The sequence below is a fragment of the Lissotriton vulgaris genome, chromosome 5 (assembly GCF_964263255.1).
Source record: "Lissotriton vulgaris chromosome 5, aLisVul1.2, whole genome shotgun sequence".
NCBI lineage: Eukaryota > Metazoa > Chordata > Amphibia > Caudata > Salamandridae > Lissotriton > Lissotriton vulgaris.
In genome coordinates, this window is record NC_141693.1 from 82,595,046 (window position 1) to 82,612,488 (window position 17,443).

Sequence of the window (17,443 nt, forward strand, 5' to 3'; positions counted from 1 at the left end):
CATCAGCAAGCTGTGAAGACATCGGCCACCCGCTTTGCAATTTTAAAATGGCTTAAAAAGATCTGCTGGATGCTACCCGAACACACTAAGAAAACGGTCATCAATGCCTTAATAACATCCAGGCTTGATTACGGCAATGTGTTATATTTGGGGGAAAAAAGGCAACGATCCACAGACTACAAACAGTGCAAAACGCAGCGGCGAGACTGTTATGGAAAATCCCTATTTCCTCATCCACCTCCAAATATATCCGGGAGCTACATTGGTTGAGAATAGAGAACCGGATCAAATTTAAATCCCTGTGCTTCATGCATAAGATCTCCACTAAAACAGCCCCCAAGTATCTACAAAAACTAGTCCGCCTCTATCATCCCTCTCGGACTTTTAGATCTGCAACAGCCAATCATTTTGTTATCCCTAAAATAAAATTATCACGCATGGGTGGTAAATCCTTTGCATTTCTTGGACCTTCACTCTGGAATGCTATGCCACATGCATTACGTACTGAGGTGAGCTATATGAAATTCAGGAAAGCCTTAAAAACCTGGCTATTTAACATCTGAAAATGCCTTGTCCTGTCACATACTACTGAATCATTAGCGCCGGGAAACCCTTTGTTGGGTAGCTGTTGCGCTATATAAGTTAAATAAATAAATAAAAAAACAAAATGAAATTCTACCTGGAAAAAGTCCTATGTTTTAGAAGCATTGCCCAAAGTTTATTTTTTTTTTAATTGTTGATTCACACATGTAACATACCAGTTTGAGAGAGGTGCTCCCCTTTTACATTATTTTCAGTTTAAATTGTGTTTGCAAATTATTATGAAAGAGTAAGCAATTTTACACTGTGGAAAGATTGCAAAAAAGATGTGAAAAACACTCCTGCCTCAATCCCCATCACGTGATCTTTCTGAGGCCACCAATGGTTTCACCACATAATTAATTAAACATAGAGGTCTAGGTATTTAAAGTTGACTATAAAGTGTCTTGAATATTGTAATGAAAGCGTATGGTAAAAGGGCTCTACAGGTATACGACTGAACACGAAGTTGGTGCCCTTTCCATGGCAGCCAAATAGTGAAAACTCTTTGAGTTCCCTTAATGGACAGTGTGAATTGAAAATGTCATTCTAACTTAAAGGTTTGACTACTAGGTCCTCCTGCAGAACTTCACAAGCAAATTAATGTTTTTGTTTTTGGAAATTTCAATCTCACTAATTAGAAATAATATTTTTAATTTCATATAAATCCTATGATACTGGCTTTGCATTATGTATAAGTAGTAAAAAATATATTTCTTCTACAGATCATTAAGCAATTGCAACAGCGTATGGCTGAGCTCAAGAAGACTCTTCAAAAGGAGCTGGTAAGTGTTTAGATACTACTTAAAATGCTAAGTGTGGTTATTGCCATGTTGAAAAAATGTGTTCCTTGGCAGCTATTTTTGCCCAGAAATATTGAGAAACCTGGGGCTTTTTGAGCAATCAGTAAGATGTGTCGATCTAGAAGCTCTGAGAGCCGTTGTTTGCACATGTTTTATGCCGTTGAGCAATGTCCATGGTTTGTCTGTTTCTACTGAATCCCTCTAAACCCTGTCTTAGCATACAATATGTTTAGGTTATCCTGCTTTCGGTTTAAACCTATAATAATTGATAAAGCCCCACCAAAAGGGAAACCCTCACCAGTATAAACACATATACACCTGCACAACCACAAACTAAGTGCTATTCAAAGAAAGGAAAAGGAGAGTGAAAGAGTCATTTTTAATCCTTCCTGAACTTTGTTATACAAGGTAGCTGCAAGACAGACTGGGCTAACATTATTCTGCTTAGGTTTTGTTGTTTAGGAATGTCACTAAAATATTGTTTATTCCTTTTGCTTTTTTCAGTTTTGTGGTCTTTGGTCTAAAGATGCAGGGTCTAGAAGCATGTTTTAGGTTGTATCAAATTATTTTATAAACTCTAGAGAATCAGGAAATATCAAAATCAAATTCGATGTTTTTTGTCTACATTTGATTCTTTCACTGATAGGTAAAATGGCTGGTTCATAAGAATCTTTTCCAATGTGTACCATCTCATTTACCCACAGACAGAGAATGGGTGAAACCCTTTGATACATCACCCCCCTTTTCTAGCAAGTCAGTATTGATAGTAGGTGAATTGCCTAACACCCCAGGCTTTAAACATTCAATGCAAGGTGTAGTGACAGGTATATGTGAAAAGAGTGCTGTCACCAAGCATCTGGCATAGTGGTGAAAACATGACACTCGATTTTTGAAAAACATGGAGCGCTTTGTCACTTGAATGCTGTCGCAAAAAGTTCTTACCAAGTTCTGCAAAGATTGAAGGGATATTGTTTGTATCTGTAGTGATTCAGCTACACGTATATGAAACGAGTTGTATTATGATCTGTCAAAATCGATACCTGAGCTGAAGTACTTCCCTGTAAGAGATCCTTGCCACTTGCTAGATGGTATGCTGAAAGCATCTTTGCAATCTTCAGAGTTAATGAAGAATGCTATTGACTTTGTAGTCTCTTCTGGTGCACTATTTCGCTATGTGCTGTAACAGAAACAAAAATATTTTTCATTTTGTTCTTTCTGTGGTATCAAAGAAAGAGTCATCTAAACTGTCTTTTATCCGGTAGTTCTCAGTCCTAGTGGTCGTGAATGCTATATTATCTATGTGGCAACCATTTATAGAATTTCTGCTTACTCCAGTATTGGAGCTTTCATAGATTCACATGTCTGAATCATTCCCCGTCGTCGAGACAGGAGTCTCCGGTACATAAAAAAGCAATGCTTAGCAGTACAGCAAACTGGAAAGAGGGCTAGGCCCATTTTCCTTTTGCAACCCATAATGAAAAAGAGACCAAACTTTTCCCTGAACCAATCAGAGCTCCTCACCCTCTAGAACCCTCCTGAGAGAACCTTTTGCTCCTCAGCTTTTTTACCGCACGTTGTGCTAGGGAGTCTCCTTTGAGCTCTGCTCAAAATCTTCAGTTCTACTCAATTCTGATTGAATCTGAGAATTTCTCCTTATCCAGATTTAATTATTTGAAGTACTTCATACTAGTTCTCCTTCTTCTACCATGACTGACAAGGAGAAAAAAGGATTATTTAGAGCTTGTGCCACCTGCTCTAAGAAAAGGCTCTATACAGACGACCCTCATATAGACTGCATCAACTGCCATCAGTCAAAGGATTGCAAGGTATATTGTACCTTTTACAATAAAACTTTGAGGGATCGTAAAGGAAGACTTTTACTATGGCTTCAAAAGATAAAAGCCAGTAAGGAAGTCATATCTAGTGACAGTGAGGAGGAGTCTTCTTCTTCCAGGAGATCTCTGAAAAGGAGCAGATCTCCTCAGGCTCATACCTCAGGTGAGAGACCTAAGAAGGCCCTTAAAAAGTCAACCCCATGGTCTTCTGGGCTGAGTCCCTCAATCGCCTTCACGCAAAGAAAAGGAGAAGAAGGGTCATGCTTCTGGGGCAAAACATTCCAAAAAAACTAGTTCAGAGGCCTCAAAATCTCCCTCTAAGGTCAAGATTACGGTCAAGAACCCATCCTCCACACCTGCCGAGTAAAAAGTGGAAAGATCTGCATCATCGACGGGAGCGTCGACGAAGAAAATAACATCGTCGACGACGAAACCTGAGGTAAAAGCTACTTCAAAAGCTTTATCAACGTCAACAGTACCACCGACGACGACGGTGTCGACGCAGAGACCTGAGACGACGGCGGCATAGACGACGACTACGTCTACAACCACATTGTCGGCGGGATCGTCGACGACGGCCGTGACCACGGGCTCGTCGTCGGCAACTACGGTAACGCCAACGTCGACGGTAGCGTCGACGACAATGATGTTGGTTTCGATGGTGATCTCGACGGGCTCGTCGACGAGGGAAAAACCCCCAGAAAAGAGGTTTTTGGCCTGGAAGAGGACAATTACACCAGAAATTACGTCTCCAAGTAAGGTGTCGCCTCTGGTACCATCTCACCTTCTGGAGGAATAAGATTCGGAAGGAGACAAAGATGATGGCGTTCCTTTTGGTTATGCTAGTAGCCCGTCGCAGTTGCAGGTGAAGTACCAAGACGGAGGACTTACAGGACGAATATGAAGAATTTCCAAATCGTCGCCAGCAACAATACTGCCAGGAGTATTAAGAGGAGATGACGAGTGTGCCATCTTCTTTGTTAAAAGATCTGCAGTTCATGCTAGAGGATTGTAAGAGGAGATATCCTGTACCTCAGGCCTCTAAGGAAGTTCCTGTGGCTACGCCTCAACCACGCTCTGTACCAAGTACACCAGTGCGTAGGCGGGAGATCTTACCGGAGCCCCTTCCTAGATCTCCACCACCAAGATCTCAACAAGAACCAGGGACCACAGATAATGACCAGGAGGAAGGAGAGATCACAGACCCTAGCAGAGAGTGGAACGATTATCTCATTTCGTCACCTTCTTCTACTTCACCGAAACCTGTTGATTCTCCACCGAAGGACATCGGTGGTTTTCATAACCTGATGGAGAGAGCCACAAAAAGATTTGCACTTACCATGGCAGAGGATAAAGCTCAATGTTTCTTGTATGACTTCAAGGAACCCTACCGTAGGACAGTTCGGCCCTTACCGATTGTCAGTCATCTTTGAGAGGAAGGCCTGAAGGTCATGGAAACACCAGCTACAGTGACTCCAGTACTCTCCAGGCTGGACGAAAAATATAAAGCGCATTCAGATGCTCCAGCTTGTCTTTTAGGTCATCCCAAGCCGGACTCCGTTATTACCCAAGCGGCTCAGCAGAAGTCAAGAAATCCGTCAGCTCCTATTACAGTGCCTCCGGACAGAGAGGGTAGGAGATTGAACAATGCAGGGAAGAGATTTTCCTCTATGTCTGCCCTGTTATTGAGAGCCTGGCCATTCTGGGGAGTACGATAGGCAAATGTGGTGCAACCTTTTGCCTTACATAGACCGCGTACCGGAGGCGGAGAGGCAAGAAGTCAGAAACATTCTGCAAGAGGAGGAGAGGACTTCGGCCGAAGTCATAGATTGCGCTGTGGACATAGCGACCACAGCATTCAGATCTCTGGGGGGAGCAGCTGTACTATGCAGACAAGGATGGTTAAGAGCAACAGCGTTTAGACCGGAGGTCCAAAATAAGATCTTGGACCTTCCTTTCAACTATGAGGATTTGTTTGGCAAGCATATAGATGAGGCACTGCAGAGTATCAAAAAAGACACGAATACCGCTAAGTCATTGGGAACTCTACAATACAGAAAAGTTCCTTTTCAAGGCTCTAAGGGTAGAGGCCAGTCGTCTTACAGAGGAGGACACCAACAAGGACGATATTCCTCTTACTCCACCTCATCTCATCCCTACTGGCAGCAGTATACACAGCGCCAGTCAGGAGGCTACACAAAATCTACTCAGAGAGGTAAATGGAGGTTGTCAGGGGAAAGACCACACCCGATGACAACCTTTAAATTCCGGCTACACCGACTCCTCTGATATCACATGTTCTCCTGGGTGGAAAGATTGTTCATTATTTTCGAAATTGGCAACAGATAACTACGGACCAATGGGTTCTCAACATTATTCAATTCGGCCACACTCTAGAACTTCTACAGACGCCCCCTCGTACACTGCCAAAGCATCAAGAGGTCAAACATTTACATCCAATGTGAAAGGAGATTCGGACAATGCTCCGAAAGGGAGCAATAGAACCGGTCCTGAACTCCCAGAGGGAAAGGGGGTTTTACTCCCAATTTTTTTCTAGTCAAGAAAAACATTCTTCAATGGCATCCTATTCTCGACCTCAGATCCCTGAACACCTATCTCAAGAAGCAATCTTTCAGAATGGTTTCTCTTCAAGACATCCTTCTACTAGGAGACCATATGACCACCTTAGACCTACAGGATGCTTACTTTCACATCCCCATCCATCCTTCACACAGGCAGTTCCTTTGTTTCATGGTAGCCAGAGAACATTACATTACTGCCGTTCTGCCTGAAATCAGCCCCAATAATGTTTACAAAATGCCTGGCTCCAGTGGCTGCTGTTCTAAGGAAACAGAAACACCAAGTATTCCCTTACCTCGACGACTGGTTAGCCAAGGCACCATCAGCAGCATTAGCTCGATCTTCAACAGCGGCTTGCCAGGAGTTGTTTGCCAGGTTAGGTCTGACTTTAAACGTGGAAAAATCATCCCTTCAACCAGCAAAGAACATAACTTTTTTGGGGGCAATACTGGATACAGAGAGGAACAAGGCGTTCCCCTCCAAGGAAAGACAACTGAAAATAATATCTCTCTTCCGCGACTTAACAAAAAGAAAGTGTCTTTCAGTACGCAAGTACAAGTCATTGCTGGGAACAATGTCATCTTGCATTCCCCTCGTACCTTACTGCAGGTTAAGAATGCGTCCGTTGCAAGAGCAACTAGATCTACAATGGCGTCAAGCTGAGGGATCCTTCGAGGATATAGTCCAAGTGACGTCGGTCATGGTTCAATCGGCGACATGGTGGACCCGAAAACGGAATGTCTCACAGGGTCTTTCATTCCTTACAGTGCCAACCCCATTGATAGTGACTACAGATGCATCCCTAGAAGGATGGGGAGCGTTCCTTCAAGACCTTCAAGTCAGCGGCAGCTGGAAGTTGCACGAGCAACGACTGCACATCAACTTACTAGAACTCAGAGCAGTCCGCTTGGCATTGCTAGCTTTCCTACTAAGGATAAAAGGGTCATCTGCGTGGATAGGAATGGACAACACAACTGCAATGCACTACTTAAACAAGCAGGGAGGAACAAGATCACTCTCCCTGTCTCAGGAAGCCCAGAGGATATGGGAATGGGCGCTGCGACACGAGATATCCATAACAGCAGAACTTCTCCCAGGGGACCAAAACGTCAAGGCAGACACTCTCAGCAGACTCCAGTCCGCTTGCCACGAGTGGAAGTTAGACCAAGGGGTCCTGGACAGCATTTTTCAAAGGTGGAGGGAACCGACAGTGGACCTCTTCGCAACAGCGGAGAACAAGAAATGCCAGTTCTTCGCCCAATGGGGATCTTGGGGGAATGCGTTTTCGATGGCATGGTCAGGCGTCTTTGCCTTCGCTTTTCCGGCAATTCCCCTGCTGCCGCGAGTGCTTGTGAAGATCAAGAAAGAACCATGCAGACTGATCCTGATAGCCCCATAGTGGCCCAGACAACACTGGTTCACAGAGTTTATTCTGCTGTCTGAGGTCCATCCGATGCGCCTCCAACCAATACCATCGCTTCTGATGTGAAGTAGTGTGGCTCACTGGTTAGAGGTGGCAGACCCGAGAGCAGAGGACGGCCCGGGACCAGGGTTCGATTCCCGGCGCGGCAGGTTTCTGGACCAGGGTCAGCGGACTCGATAATTCTCTCGCCTCGGTGCCCACTCTGATCAGCGATCACACTCGGCAACTCTGGGCATTAGCTTGCCTCATCTTCACTAACGGCCCCACCAGACCGCCGGGGATGCCTGGTGTCACCATGGAGATACCCATTAAGGGACCATCTCTCAGGGAAGCCAGGAAGGGTTTTGCAGCAGTCGAAGCGCCTTGGGACCCTATGGGTAAGTAGTGCGCTATATAAATGCCAATACACAATACACTTGATGATTCCCAAGGACAAGTGCTCCATCCGGACCCGAAATCCTTGCGCTTAGCGGCCCTCCTGAGCACTGTGAGTTTCAGCATCTAAACATCTCAGAGGAATGCATAGGCATCCTCTCAAAGGCCATAGCGGATAGTACGAACAAAACCTACAGAATGAAATGGAAGAGATTCTCTGGTGCCAAAGAAGTAAAATTCATCCTTTTGAATTTGGCACCTCATGAGATTATTCCATACATCTTGCTTTTGGCTAAGTCAGGTTTGGCTCATGCATCCATAAAAGTACATCTAGCTGCAATATCACGCTACAGAAGGACTGCCTCGGGACCGTCCTTATGGTTGGCAAGAATTGTTAAACAATTTATGAAGGGTTTGTTCAGAGTTTTTCTTCCAATAAAGCCTCCTCCACCTCTTTGGCATTTGAACATAGTCCTTTCACAATTAATGAAGCCGTCCTTCGATCCTATACACAGGGCAGATCTCAAATTCCTATCGTGGAAGGGGGCACTTCTCATCGCACTAACTTTGGCCAGAAGAGTGGGGGAATTGCAGGCTCTCACAACTCAAACTCAAAACCTTTCTTGCAATTTAAAGAAGGCAGAATGATTCTCAGAACTAATCCGAAATTCATCCCAAAAATACCAACTGACTTTCATTTGAATGAGCCATTGGTTCTAAAACGATTCTTTCTTCAACCAACAACAGCGGCGGAAAGAATTCTACATTGGCTGGACGTCCAGAGATGTCTCAAATTCTATTTGCAAAAGACAAAACCCTTCAGCAAGTCTTCACAGCTTTTGGACGCTTCCAGTGCACCCAGGAAAGGTTTCCCTTTATCAAAATGTGGGATTGCCAGATGGATTTCCAGTGCCATAGGATATTGTCACCAAGGTGCTGGAAAGCCTCCGAACGCACGAGTTTGTGCCCATTCAACGAGAGCAGTGTCCCCCTCCACTGCTTTATTTGCAGGAGTGCCGATCCAGGATATCGCAGGGCAGCGACCTGTAGTTCTACGCCCACCTATACCAGGCATTACTGCTTGGATGCAGCGGCGGAGAGAGATGTGGCGTTGGGAGAAGCAGTGCTAAGAAACATTATCCAGTAACGGTGAGCCCTCTTTACATCCCTCCGTCCTTTTCTCTTGGTTACAAATGCACATTTTTTCTATTGCTATGTTTAGTAACTGTAATTGCAATATTCATATGCAGAATTCTAAACTAACTATGTACAGGATAATGCTGTATTAAGTAACTATGGAAAAAAAATGTGCTTTATGCTACTGCTTGCTATTCTGATTCAGGCATGTGAATCTATGAAAGCTCCAATACTGGAGTAAGAAAACAGGTTACTTACCTGTAACTTTAGTTCTCCAGTAGTGAAAACGTTCATAGATCCACATGCGACCCACCCTCCTCTCCTGAGAGGCTCACCTTGGATTTAACACGAAGAGTGTTTTATGCACAAGTGCGCAAAAATGTGAGTAGCAAAATGTTCTCTCAGGAGGGTTCCAGAGGGTGAGGAGCTCTGATTAGTTCAGGGAAAAGTTTGGTCTCTTTTACATAACAAGGGTTATGGGTTGCAAAAGGGAAATGCGCCTAGGCCTCTTTTCAGTTTGCTATACTGCTAAGCATTGTTTTTTTATGTACTGGAGACTCCCGTCTCGATGACGGGGAATGATTCAGGTATGTGAATCTATGAAAGCTTCCAATACTGGAGAACTACAGTTACAGGTAACTAACTTGTTTTCTTAGTGATAATTCCAAAGCAAAAAAAATGTGAGGACCTTACGTCACATATTGGTGTGAAAAAAGTACACTCTACTGCATTCTTAGATTTTTACAGGAAAACATGACTGCTGTCATGGACATAATCAAAAAATTAGAGTCTGAAAACACCCTTGTCTACTAGGTGTTCAGCGTAATTGGTGTAGATGTGAAACATCTCCTTGAGAGAAGGCTGGGCGACACCATTAGTGACTTTGGCACTGCAACATGTTCCATGTTAGAATGCATGCGCCTTGGTAAGCAAAGAAATGTTGAGGAGCAATTCAGAAAATGTTATTTTACAATGCATGAGAAATGGCTTGCAATGATGCATTAAAATGTCAAAATAGGCAAGATTTAATCAAGGCTACAAAGCAGAAAAAACATGAGCGCTCAAGACCATTTGAAATTAATGTCTCAAATAGTTTGCACCTCTAAGGGGAAAAAACAGAGAAAGCATGCCAGTACTGAAAGCCAAATTATAATACACTGTTGATAATTTTAAATGGCCCCATTTACCACTGGGGGCTTTGAGAATTAATGATATAGTTACAGAACTGGTAATGAGTAATAAAAAATAAAGGAACATGAGGCTCGAGGGGGGCGCTAGAGGGCGCCGGACAAGATGGCCGCACTTGCGTGAGGCTCTGTCAGGACCACGTAAAATTCGCTCATTTATCCTAAAATCTCTGCAGCCTGGACCCTGCAATCGAGCTGAGAGAGCCCCGCTGACATCGGGGGCCTGCCGCGTAGCTCTTATCCGGATTCTGAGGCCGTCCGGAGCACACTTTGGGACGAAGAGCTCCGTGACGGGAGATTGCTGGTTGCACTGCCCGCGCCTCGTGGGGCTACCGCTGCTGGCCAACTTGGACGCCCGCTAGATCCTGCGGCTTTCACCCTGCGGAGAGGAGGACGGACTCCGGCAGTAGCGGGGCGGACACGACGAAACCCTGTGCAGTGTCCCCAGTGAGCCGCCGGAGATTGGAACGGCCTGGACCCGCCGGAGCTGGTGAGTGGGGCGGGGCGTTAAGCAAGCCCGGGGCTGCGGAGGTGGCGCTGGGCCTGCCGAGGCCGCGCTGCGCGAGCCGACTCTGGGGGGGGCAGGGAGAGGCACGGCGGGGAGACGGAGACGTTGATTACAGCCCTAAGCCTCAACCGATGTCTGCGCGCTAATCTGCCTGCTATTTCACTGCTGCCAATGGTGGACGTGTTGATTGCCTAAACGTCTGCGGCGTCCCGCCAAATAGCTAACCCCTACCGCGGACTTGTGGCTGTCAGAATCAGAGTGGAACCCGGAGCTGGAGGGGTTTACTTGCTGAGGGGGCCTTGCTGAACACGGCCTTACCGACTGGCATGCCCAGAGTATCCGGGGGGGGGAGCGCAGAGGCTGTCTGGGATCGCTTTGAGGTGCTGCATCCTGACCGGTGTGGAGGCCTGGGCGGCGCTGTATACAGGTGTACAGGAGAGCGCTGAGACTGCGAGGGACGCCAGACTACTGCATCGGACCCACTGGGCTGGCATAGACGGTCGAGTCAGGTCTGCTAAATTGGGTATTTGGCTGTGCTGAGTGTGCTGCCGCCATGGGCCGAGCGGAGAGGAATCAGCCGAAGCTTAACTTCGAGGCAAAAAAGACTGTACTTATGAATTCCCAGACTCCGGATGATGCTGATCGGGAGGGGGCTGTGGGGGGCGCCCCGAACCTAGCAGCCACGTTAGTAGCTATGCAGAAGACCCTGCAATCCATCGAGGGCACTATGGAATCGGTCAATCACCGACTCGACCAAATGGCGACGCAATTTGACCGCCAAAACGAGCGACTGGGGGAAGTGGAGCAGAGGGTGTCTGCCACGGAGGACGGGTTGGCCACCGTATCGTCTAAAGTATTCAGCATGGAAAGGGTGCTGGCGGTCATACAGGCGAAGAACGAGGAGTTAGAAGGGAGGTCCAGAAGGAACAACGTAAGGGTCACAGGCCTGCCGGAATCCACGAACGTGGGACGCATGGAGGACTATGTGGAGAGAATGCTCATTGACATATTTGGATCCGACCAACTCTCTAAGGTCTTCATAGTTGAGCGCGCTCATCGCTCGCTGGCCAAACGACCACCGCCTGGAGCGCCGCCGCGGCCGATAGTAGCCAGAATTCTGAACTACAGGGACAGGGACACCATTCTTCGGCTCGCAAGGGAGAAGGGCTCCATTGACTATCAAGGCAATAGGCTTGAGTTCTACCCAGACTTCACCATGGCAGTACAAACAGCCCGTAAAGAATTTGCTCCGGTGAAACAAATGCTGAGGGCTAATGAGGTTGCGTACGCCATGTTATATCCTGCACGCCTACGGATAGGGTCACCGGCGGATAACAAGATTTTTTCTTCTCCCAAGGCGGCAATGGACTACGCCAAAAAATTGAAAAAACGCGCCAAAGAGCCAGACGGGAGAAATGTGGCGGAGGATGAGGGGCAGGATGACGCCGCATAAGCTGTTCTGACTGTTTACCTACGACGAAAGCGCTGCTGCGATGCGACCTGCGGTCTGCTCCCCATCGATCTCTCCTTCGCTTTCTCTTTAACGAACTGAGGAGTACACTGGGGCTGCTGTTACTTGAGAATGAGAACATGGATATTGTGGAGGGGGGGGGGAAGATGGAGGGCAACGTCCCTATATCTGCTGTCGACTTACGTTTGGCTGACTCTATACTCGGCACACTCGATTGAAAGGTGGTGAGCTCTGGGGGGATCGTACTGGGCCTGCCCTGTGGAAGCCGGGGCTCTTGGCAGAAACTGAGGCGCTCTTGGAAGTAGGCACCTCTGGGGCTCTTCTGGTATTGTATGATAAACTGTTGGCACAATATTGGGTGCCTGTTCACGAGATTAGGGTTGTAAGGTTGGAGATGTACTAATTGAGTGTGGTCCACGCTCCCGTCACCTCCTGGCGGGAGAAGTGTGCCGCTACGCCCCTGATAAGGGAGATCCCCACACGCTGTTGTTTGAAATGTTGGGGGTTGTGCAATGTTGGGTTTCGGGATGGCTTCGGCTAATTGGGTGCGCTGAAGTGGGTGGTGGGTTGGGGGAAAGGGGATTGAGGGTTGTTGAGGGATTGTTTACTGTCCTGGTCCGGGATGTGAGGACTGTGGTGCTGAAATTCCTCCGGTTGAGGGTCCGTTTCTTCTACGAGGATGCTCAGGTCGCATATGGCTGGTGGGATGCAGGGGTGAGCTTTCTGGGATGGGCAGGGGGGCGGTCCTATTGGCGCTTGGGAGGCTTACAGAATGAGAGTTATGGACAGGGGGGGTAAGGTCACATGCATAACGTGGAATGTGCGGGGTCTTAATAGGCCACAAAAGACGAGACAAATGCTGGCATTTTTAAATCGACATGGCGCTCAGGTGGTGTTTCTTCAGGAAACGCATCTTCAGGGCAGGGCGGCTGAAATGGTGGGCAGACAGTGGGCGGGGGTGCGACTGGCCACTAAATACTCTTCATATGCTCGGGGGGTGATGATTTTGATCAAGAGAAATTTACCCTTTGAAGTGATGCACGAGGAAATCGATCAGGAAGGAAGGTTTATTATTGTGCAGGGCAAGTTGTGTGGTATGTTGGTTACTTTACTCAATGTGTATGGTCCAAATATTGACGATCCTGATTTCTATGTAATGCTCTGGAACAAACTTTACTTGCTTGCACCGTCTGCTATCATATGCGGGGGAGATTGGAATGTCACGCTCGATTCAGTGCTGGACAAGAAACATGACAGTCCTGTTGTGCGCAAGAGGGCGGCGGAAGCAGTATGTGAGGGTATGACTGGGCTGCAATTGCTGGATGTATGGAGGCTGCGGAATCCAACTGTGCGAGTGGGTACTTGCTACACTTCAGCACATGATACGTGGTCGAGACTAGACTTCTGGCTGACGACTAGGGATGTGTGTGGTTGGGTGGTAGATGCTGCACACTTGCCCCGCACTATTTCAGATCACGCTCCTGCTACACTGGTGTTGCAGATCCCGACACATGCCCCAGCCCCTTTCACTTGGAGACTCTCTCCGGGGATACTGACTGACCAAGTGCTCTCTGATCGCCTAGGACAGATAGTTGAGGAGTTCTTTGTTAATAATGTGGGGTCTGTTGATGATATAAGCACGGTGTGGGAGGCCTTCAAGGTGACGGTGAGAGGTGCATGTATAGGCTTGAAATCAGGGGTGCTCACGTCTATCAGGGGTTCAATGTCCAGACTAGAAAGGGAGTTACTATCCCTCGAGAGACGGTTGGAAGAGGGCGAGCAGGGCACAACACTTGCAGACATCAGAGTGAAGGTCACGGAATACAATGAATTGGCGGAGCAAGAGGTGAAATTCTTGGCTAAGCATGCTACTGCTAGATACTATGGCGAGGGGGGACGTCCAGGAAAGGGACTGGCGGATCGCATCAAGGAGCCGTGGGCGCGCCACTGCACGGTGCAAGAGATTGAGGATCAGGGGGAAGTGGTGACTACCACTGAGGGTATCTTGGCCTGCTTCTCGAAGCATTATGCGCAACTCTATGAGCGGAGGGACACGGCTGATGAGGAGGAGGTGGACCGATATCTGGAGGGTGTTGCCTTGGTATGGCTCTCCAAAGGTCAGCAGGAATTCCTAATGCACCATATTACGGAGGCTGAATTCAGGGACGCCATTGCGGCACTGCCGAATGGAAAGGCGGCCGGCACGGATGGTCTACCCTCCGAATTTTATAAAAAATATGCGGATATCCTGATTCCACAGCTGGCGCAAGTCTTGGAAGAGGCGTTTGAGCGTGGACGGCTCCCAGCGTCCATGAGGGAGGCGCTCTTAGTGGCGCTGCCTAAGCCTGGGAAACCACCAAATAAATGTGATTCATTTCGTCCCCTCTCACTTATGAATACTGATGTCAAAATTATTGCCAAAGTATTGGCTACGAGACTACGTCTCCTCTTGCCAGTCATGGTCCTGCCGGACCAATCAGGTTTCATCCCTCTCAGGTCCACGACGCATAATCTGCGGACGCTTTTCGCCGTATTGCACCTACTCAAACCAGATCTCCCTGCGGCTGCGGTCATGCTTGATGCGGCCAAGGCCTTTGATTCAGTGGCATGGAAATATATGCTGGCTGTCTTGCACCGGATGGGGGTGCCATTTTTCTTCACTTCCCTTATCGCTCTATTGTACACCGCTCCGACTGCAAGAGTCAGGGTCAACGGGCATGTCTCCTCGTCATTCCCGATCCAGAGGGGAACACGACAGGGGTGTCCTCTATCGCCGCTATTGTTTGCCATCATGATGGAACCTCTGGCCTGTATTCTGCGGCAGAAGTACTCGGAGGCAGCGTTGAAATTCCCCCTCAGATCTCTGGCTGTGTCGATGTATGCGGACGACATGGTCCTATATGTCAGAGATCCGTCGCTTCATCTTGAAAATATACTTCGCGAATTTATTAGGTTTGGTCGACACTCCGGGTTGACTATAAACTGGGACAAATCGGTGATACTCCCACTCACGGATGCGACCAGTCGGGTTCCGCTGGAGTTCCCTCTGGAGTGGGCGACGGACTCGGTTCGCTATCTGGGCATCTGGGTACATAGGGACTGCCAAGAAGTTATAAGGGCTAACTATGGAGTAGCCATCTCTAAGCTGGAGGATCAGGTGGCGAGATGGACTCGGCTCCCTCTGACGCTGGCTGATCGTACTTCTTTGATTAAAATGGTGGTGCTGCCGAAATTTCTTTATCTCTTTGTGAATGTTCCGGTCTCGCTGAAATCGCATTTTTTCGCACGGCTGAAATCCCTTTTGATCTCGCTCACCTGGGCTGGCAAGAAACCGCGAGTGACCTGGGATATCATGACTAAACCGCATGCACTGGGCGGGTACGCCCTGCCGGACATGAAGCTTTATTACCTGTGCGCGCAAGCTCAATTCGCTAGTTACTGGATCACTGCTCCGCCATATACCCCACATGTGGCGCTTGAGGCCAGTGCAGTCTTGCCGTATCCGCTTAGGGCAATGATAACCAACAAACATTCAGTATTCGAGAAGGGGGAGATTGATACGGTACAGCGCACGGCATCTGCTTGGGAGGACCTTGGTAGAAGGGCTGCTAGATTGCCGTTATATGCTCCGGCTATGCCGCTACTATATCACTCAGATATATCAGTGTCCAGTGAGATCGGGGGTTTGCAGGTCTTGAGGCAGGCGGGGGTTCTGACCATGGGGGATCTTTTCCCGGGGACCTCCTTTCTTTCTTTACAGGCCATGACGGAAAACTCCACTAATGCGGCTATGGCCACTTTCGTGTACGCCCGCTTGAGGGCAGCAGTGCGAGATTTGTTTCCGACGTATCCGGCGGAGCCGTTAACACTTGGGGCATTACAGCTGCTCTACACAGCCAAGGATAGAACTAAACTGCTCTCTAGACTTTATAAGGCTGCGCAAGAGGATGAAGGAGGGGGGGCGGTCTTGGCCAGGGCGCGCTGGGATAGGAGCTTGCCAGAACCTCTGAGTGATGAAGAATGGGAGGAATGCTGCAACATGACTGGGGGATGTGTGATCAACGGCAACTTTCGCCTCCTGCACTTTAAATATCTGCACCAATGGTATTACACACCGGTCCAGTTGGTTAGATATGGGCTCCGGACCAGTGCCCAATGTGTCCGATGTGGAGCTGACGAAGCTGATTTTATACACATGGCCTGGGGTTGTCCACGAGTGTATGATTTCTGGAAGGAGGTGACTGAGAGGCTGACTGTCATGGTCTCCAGTGAGGTTAAACTGGACGTACGTCTCTGCCTTTTGGGCATTGCATCTGGGGTACCTGCCCAATCAAGACGACTTGTGGTCCTGGCTCTGCAGTTGGCTAAGAGGAGGGTCGCTATTGGATGGGGGGGGAGGAGGGCGCCTAATGTACAGATGTGGCTGAATGACATGGCCTACTGTAGAGACCAACTGCAATGCTATTATGAGGGGCTACCAGAGAAATCCCGCCCTCGGGATGTATGGGAGCCGTTTACGCTATATGTGCTGTCTCTGGACGATTCTGATAGCGAAAGGAGTGTGATAGTAAATTTGTCGGGGGGGACAGGGGACAGCGAGAATGCGGCCTCAATATGTGTGGGGCATTCTAGCTAAGCGAGGTGTGTGTCTACTGATACTCTCTGGGACACTTGCACCTGCTCTGGGAGGAGATGAAACTGTACTGCCCTGTGCTGCTCTGTATTAATGTGGGTGCTGTGAGAAACACTGAGGGGTGAGGCCTAACTCATTTATACGCTTTCTGTTCCCTACTGAACCGGCTGTCATACGGTTTAGACACTTGCCAGATTTGGAGTCTTCATCAGGACCAGGATAGAGGGGGTTGGGAGGGAGTTGGGGTTAGTTGATGGTTGACTCTGGTTGTGTTAAAAATGGAAAAAGACCGAGATCACATAAGGGCATACGGCCGGAATTGTTAGGGTACATTGGACATTGCTTCTGGAACATTTGTGGTGCCTTCATGGGCTAAATGTACACTGCATGTGGGTTTGGAATGAAGAGATGAGTTGCTTGCCCTGCCTAATGTGTGGTGCTCTGATTGCGGCCGGCCCTATAAGCGGGTTGTAGGCACACCGCTGTGTAAATGTGATAATATGCAATAAAGGTCTACCAAAAAAAAAAAAAAAAAAAAAAAGGAACATGAGGCTCACCAACAGCAAAATATTGTGCATTATGCACATATGATAATCTGTGAAGCAGTTATAAAGCTGATCAAATATTTTAAAGCAACTTATTTTCGGGGTAAAGAATTAAAAAAGAAATCTTGAATCACAAGGGAGCACTTGAAGGGTGTTCCTTTTCCGTAAAGTGTTAGGACAAATGTCTGGAAAACAAATATTTGTTGTCGTAAGTAATGTACCTTCTTCATTATAGTTGCGTATTTCAAGAAAACTTCACAATGTGATGGATCAGACGCAAGAACTGTTATGTACCAGAAGTAATTTGTTGTTTGCCCTTCATAGTTGTCAGAGGCACTATGGACTTGATACCACCTTGACCAGGAAA

The 17,443-nt window shown here is 47.7% G+C and overlaps 1 protein-coding gene across 2 annotated transcripts in view; it reads left to right on the plus strand.

Annotated features, from left to right (window-relative positions):
• GOLGA1 (golgin A1) overlaps positions 1–17,443 on the plus strand; it is a 491,231-nt gene that overhangs the window by 415,540 nt on the left and 58,248 nt on the right. For both annotated transcript variants that reach the window (XM_086920926.1, XM_086920927.1), the window contains one exon: positions 1,305–1,364. In XM_086920926.1, the coding sequence (XP_086777052.1) occupies positions 1,305–1,364 (60 nt within the window). The remainder of the gene's footprint in view (positions 1–1,304; positions 1,365–17,443) is intronic.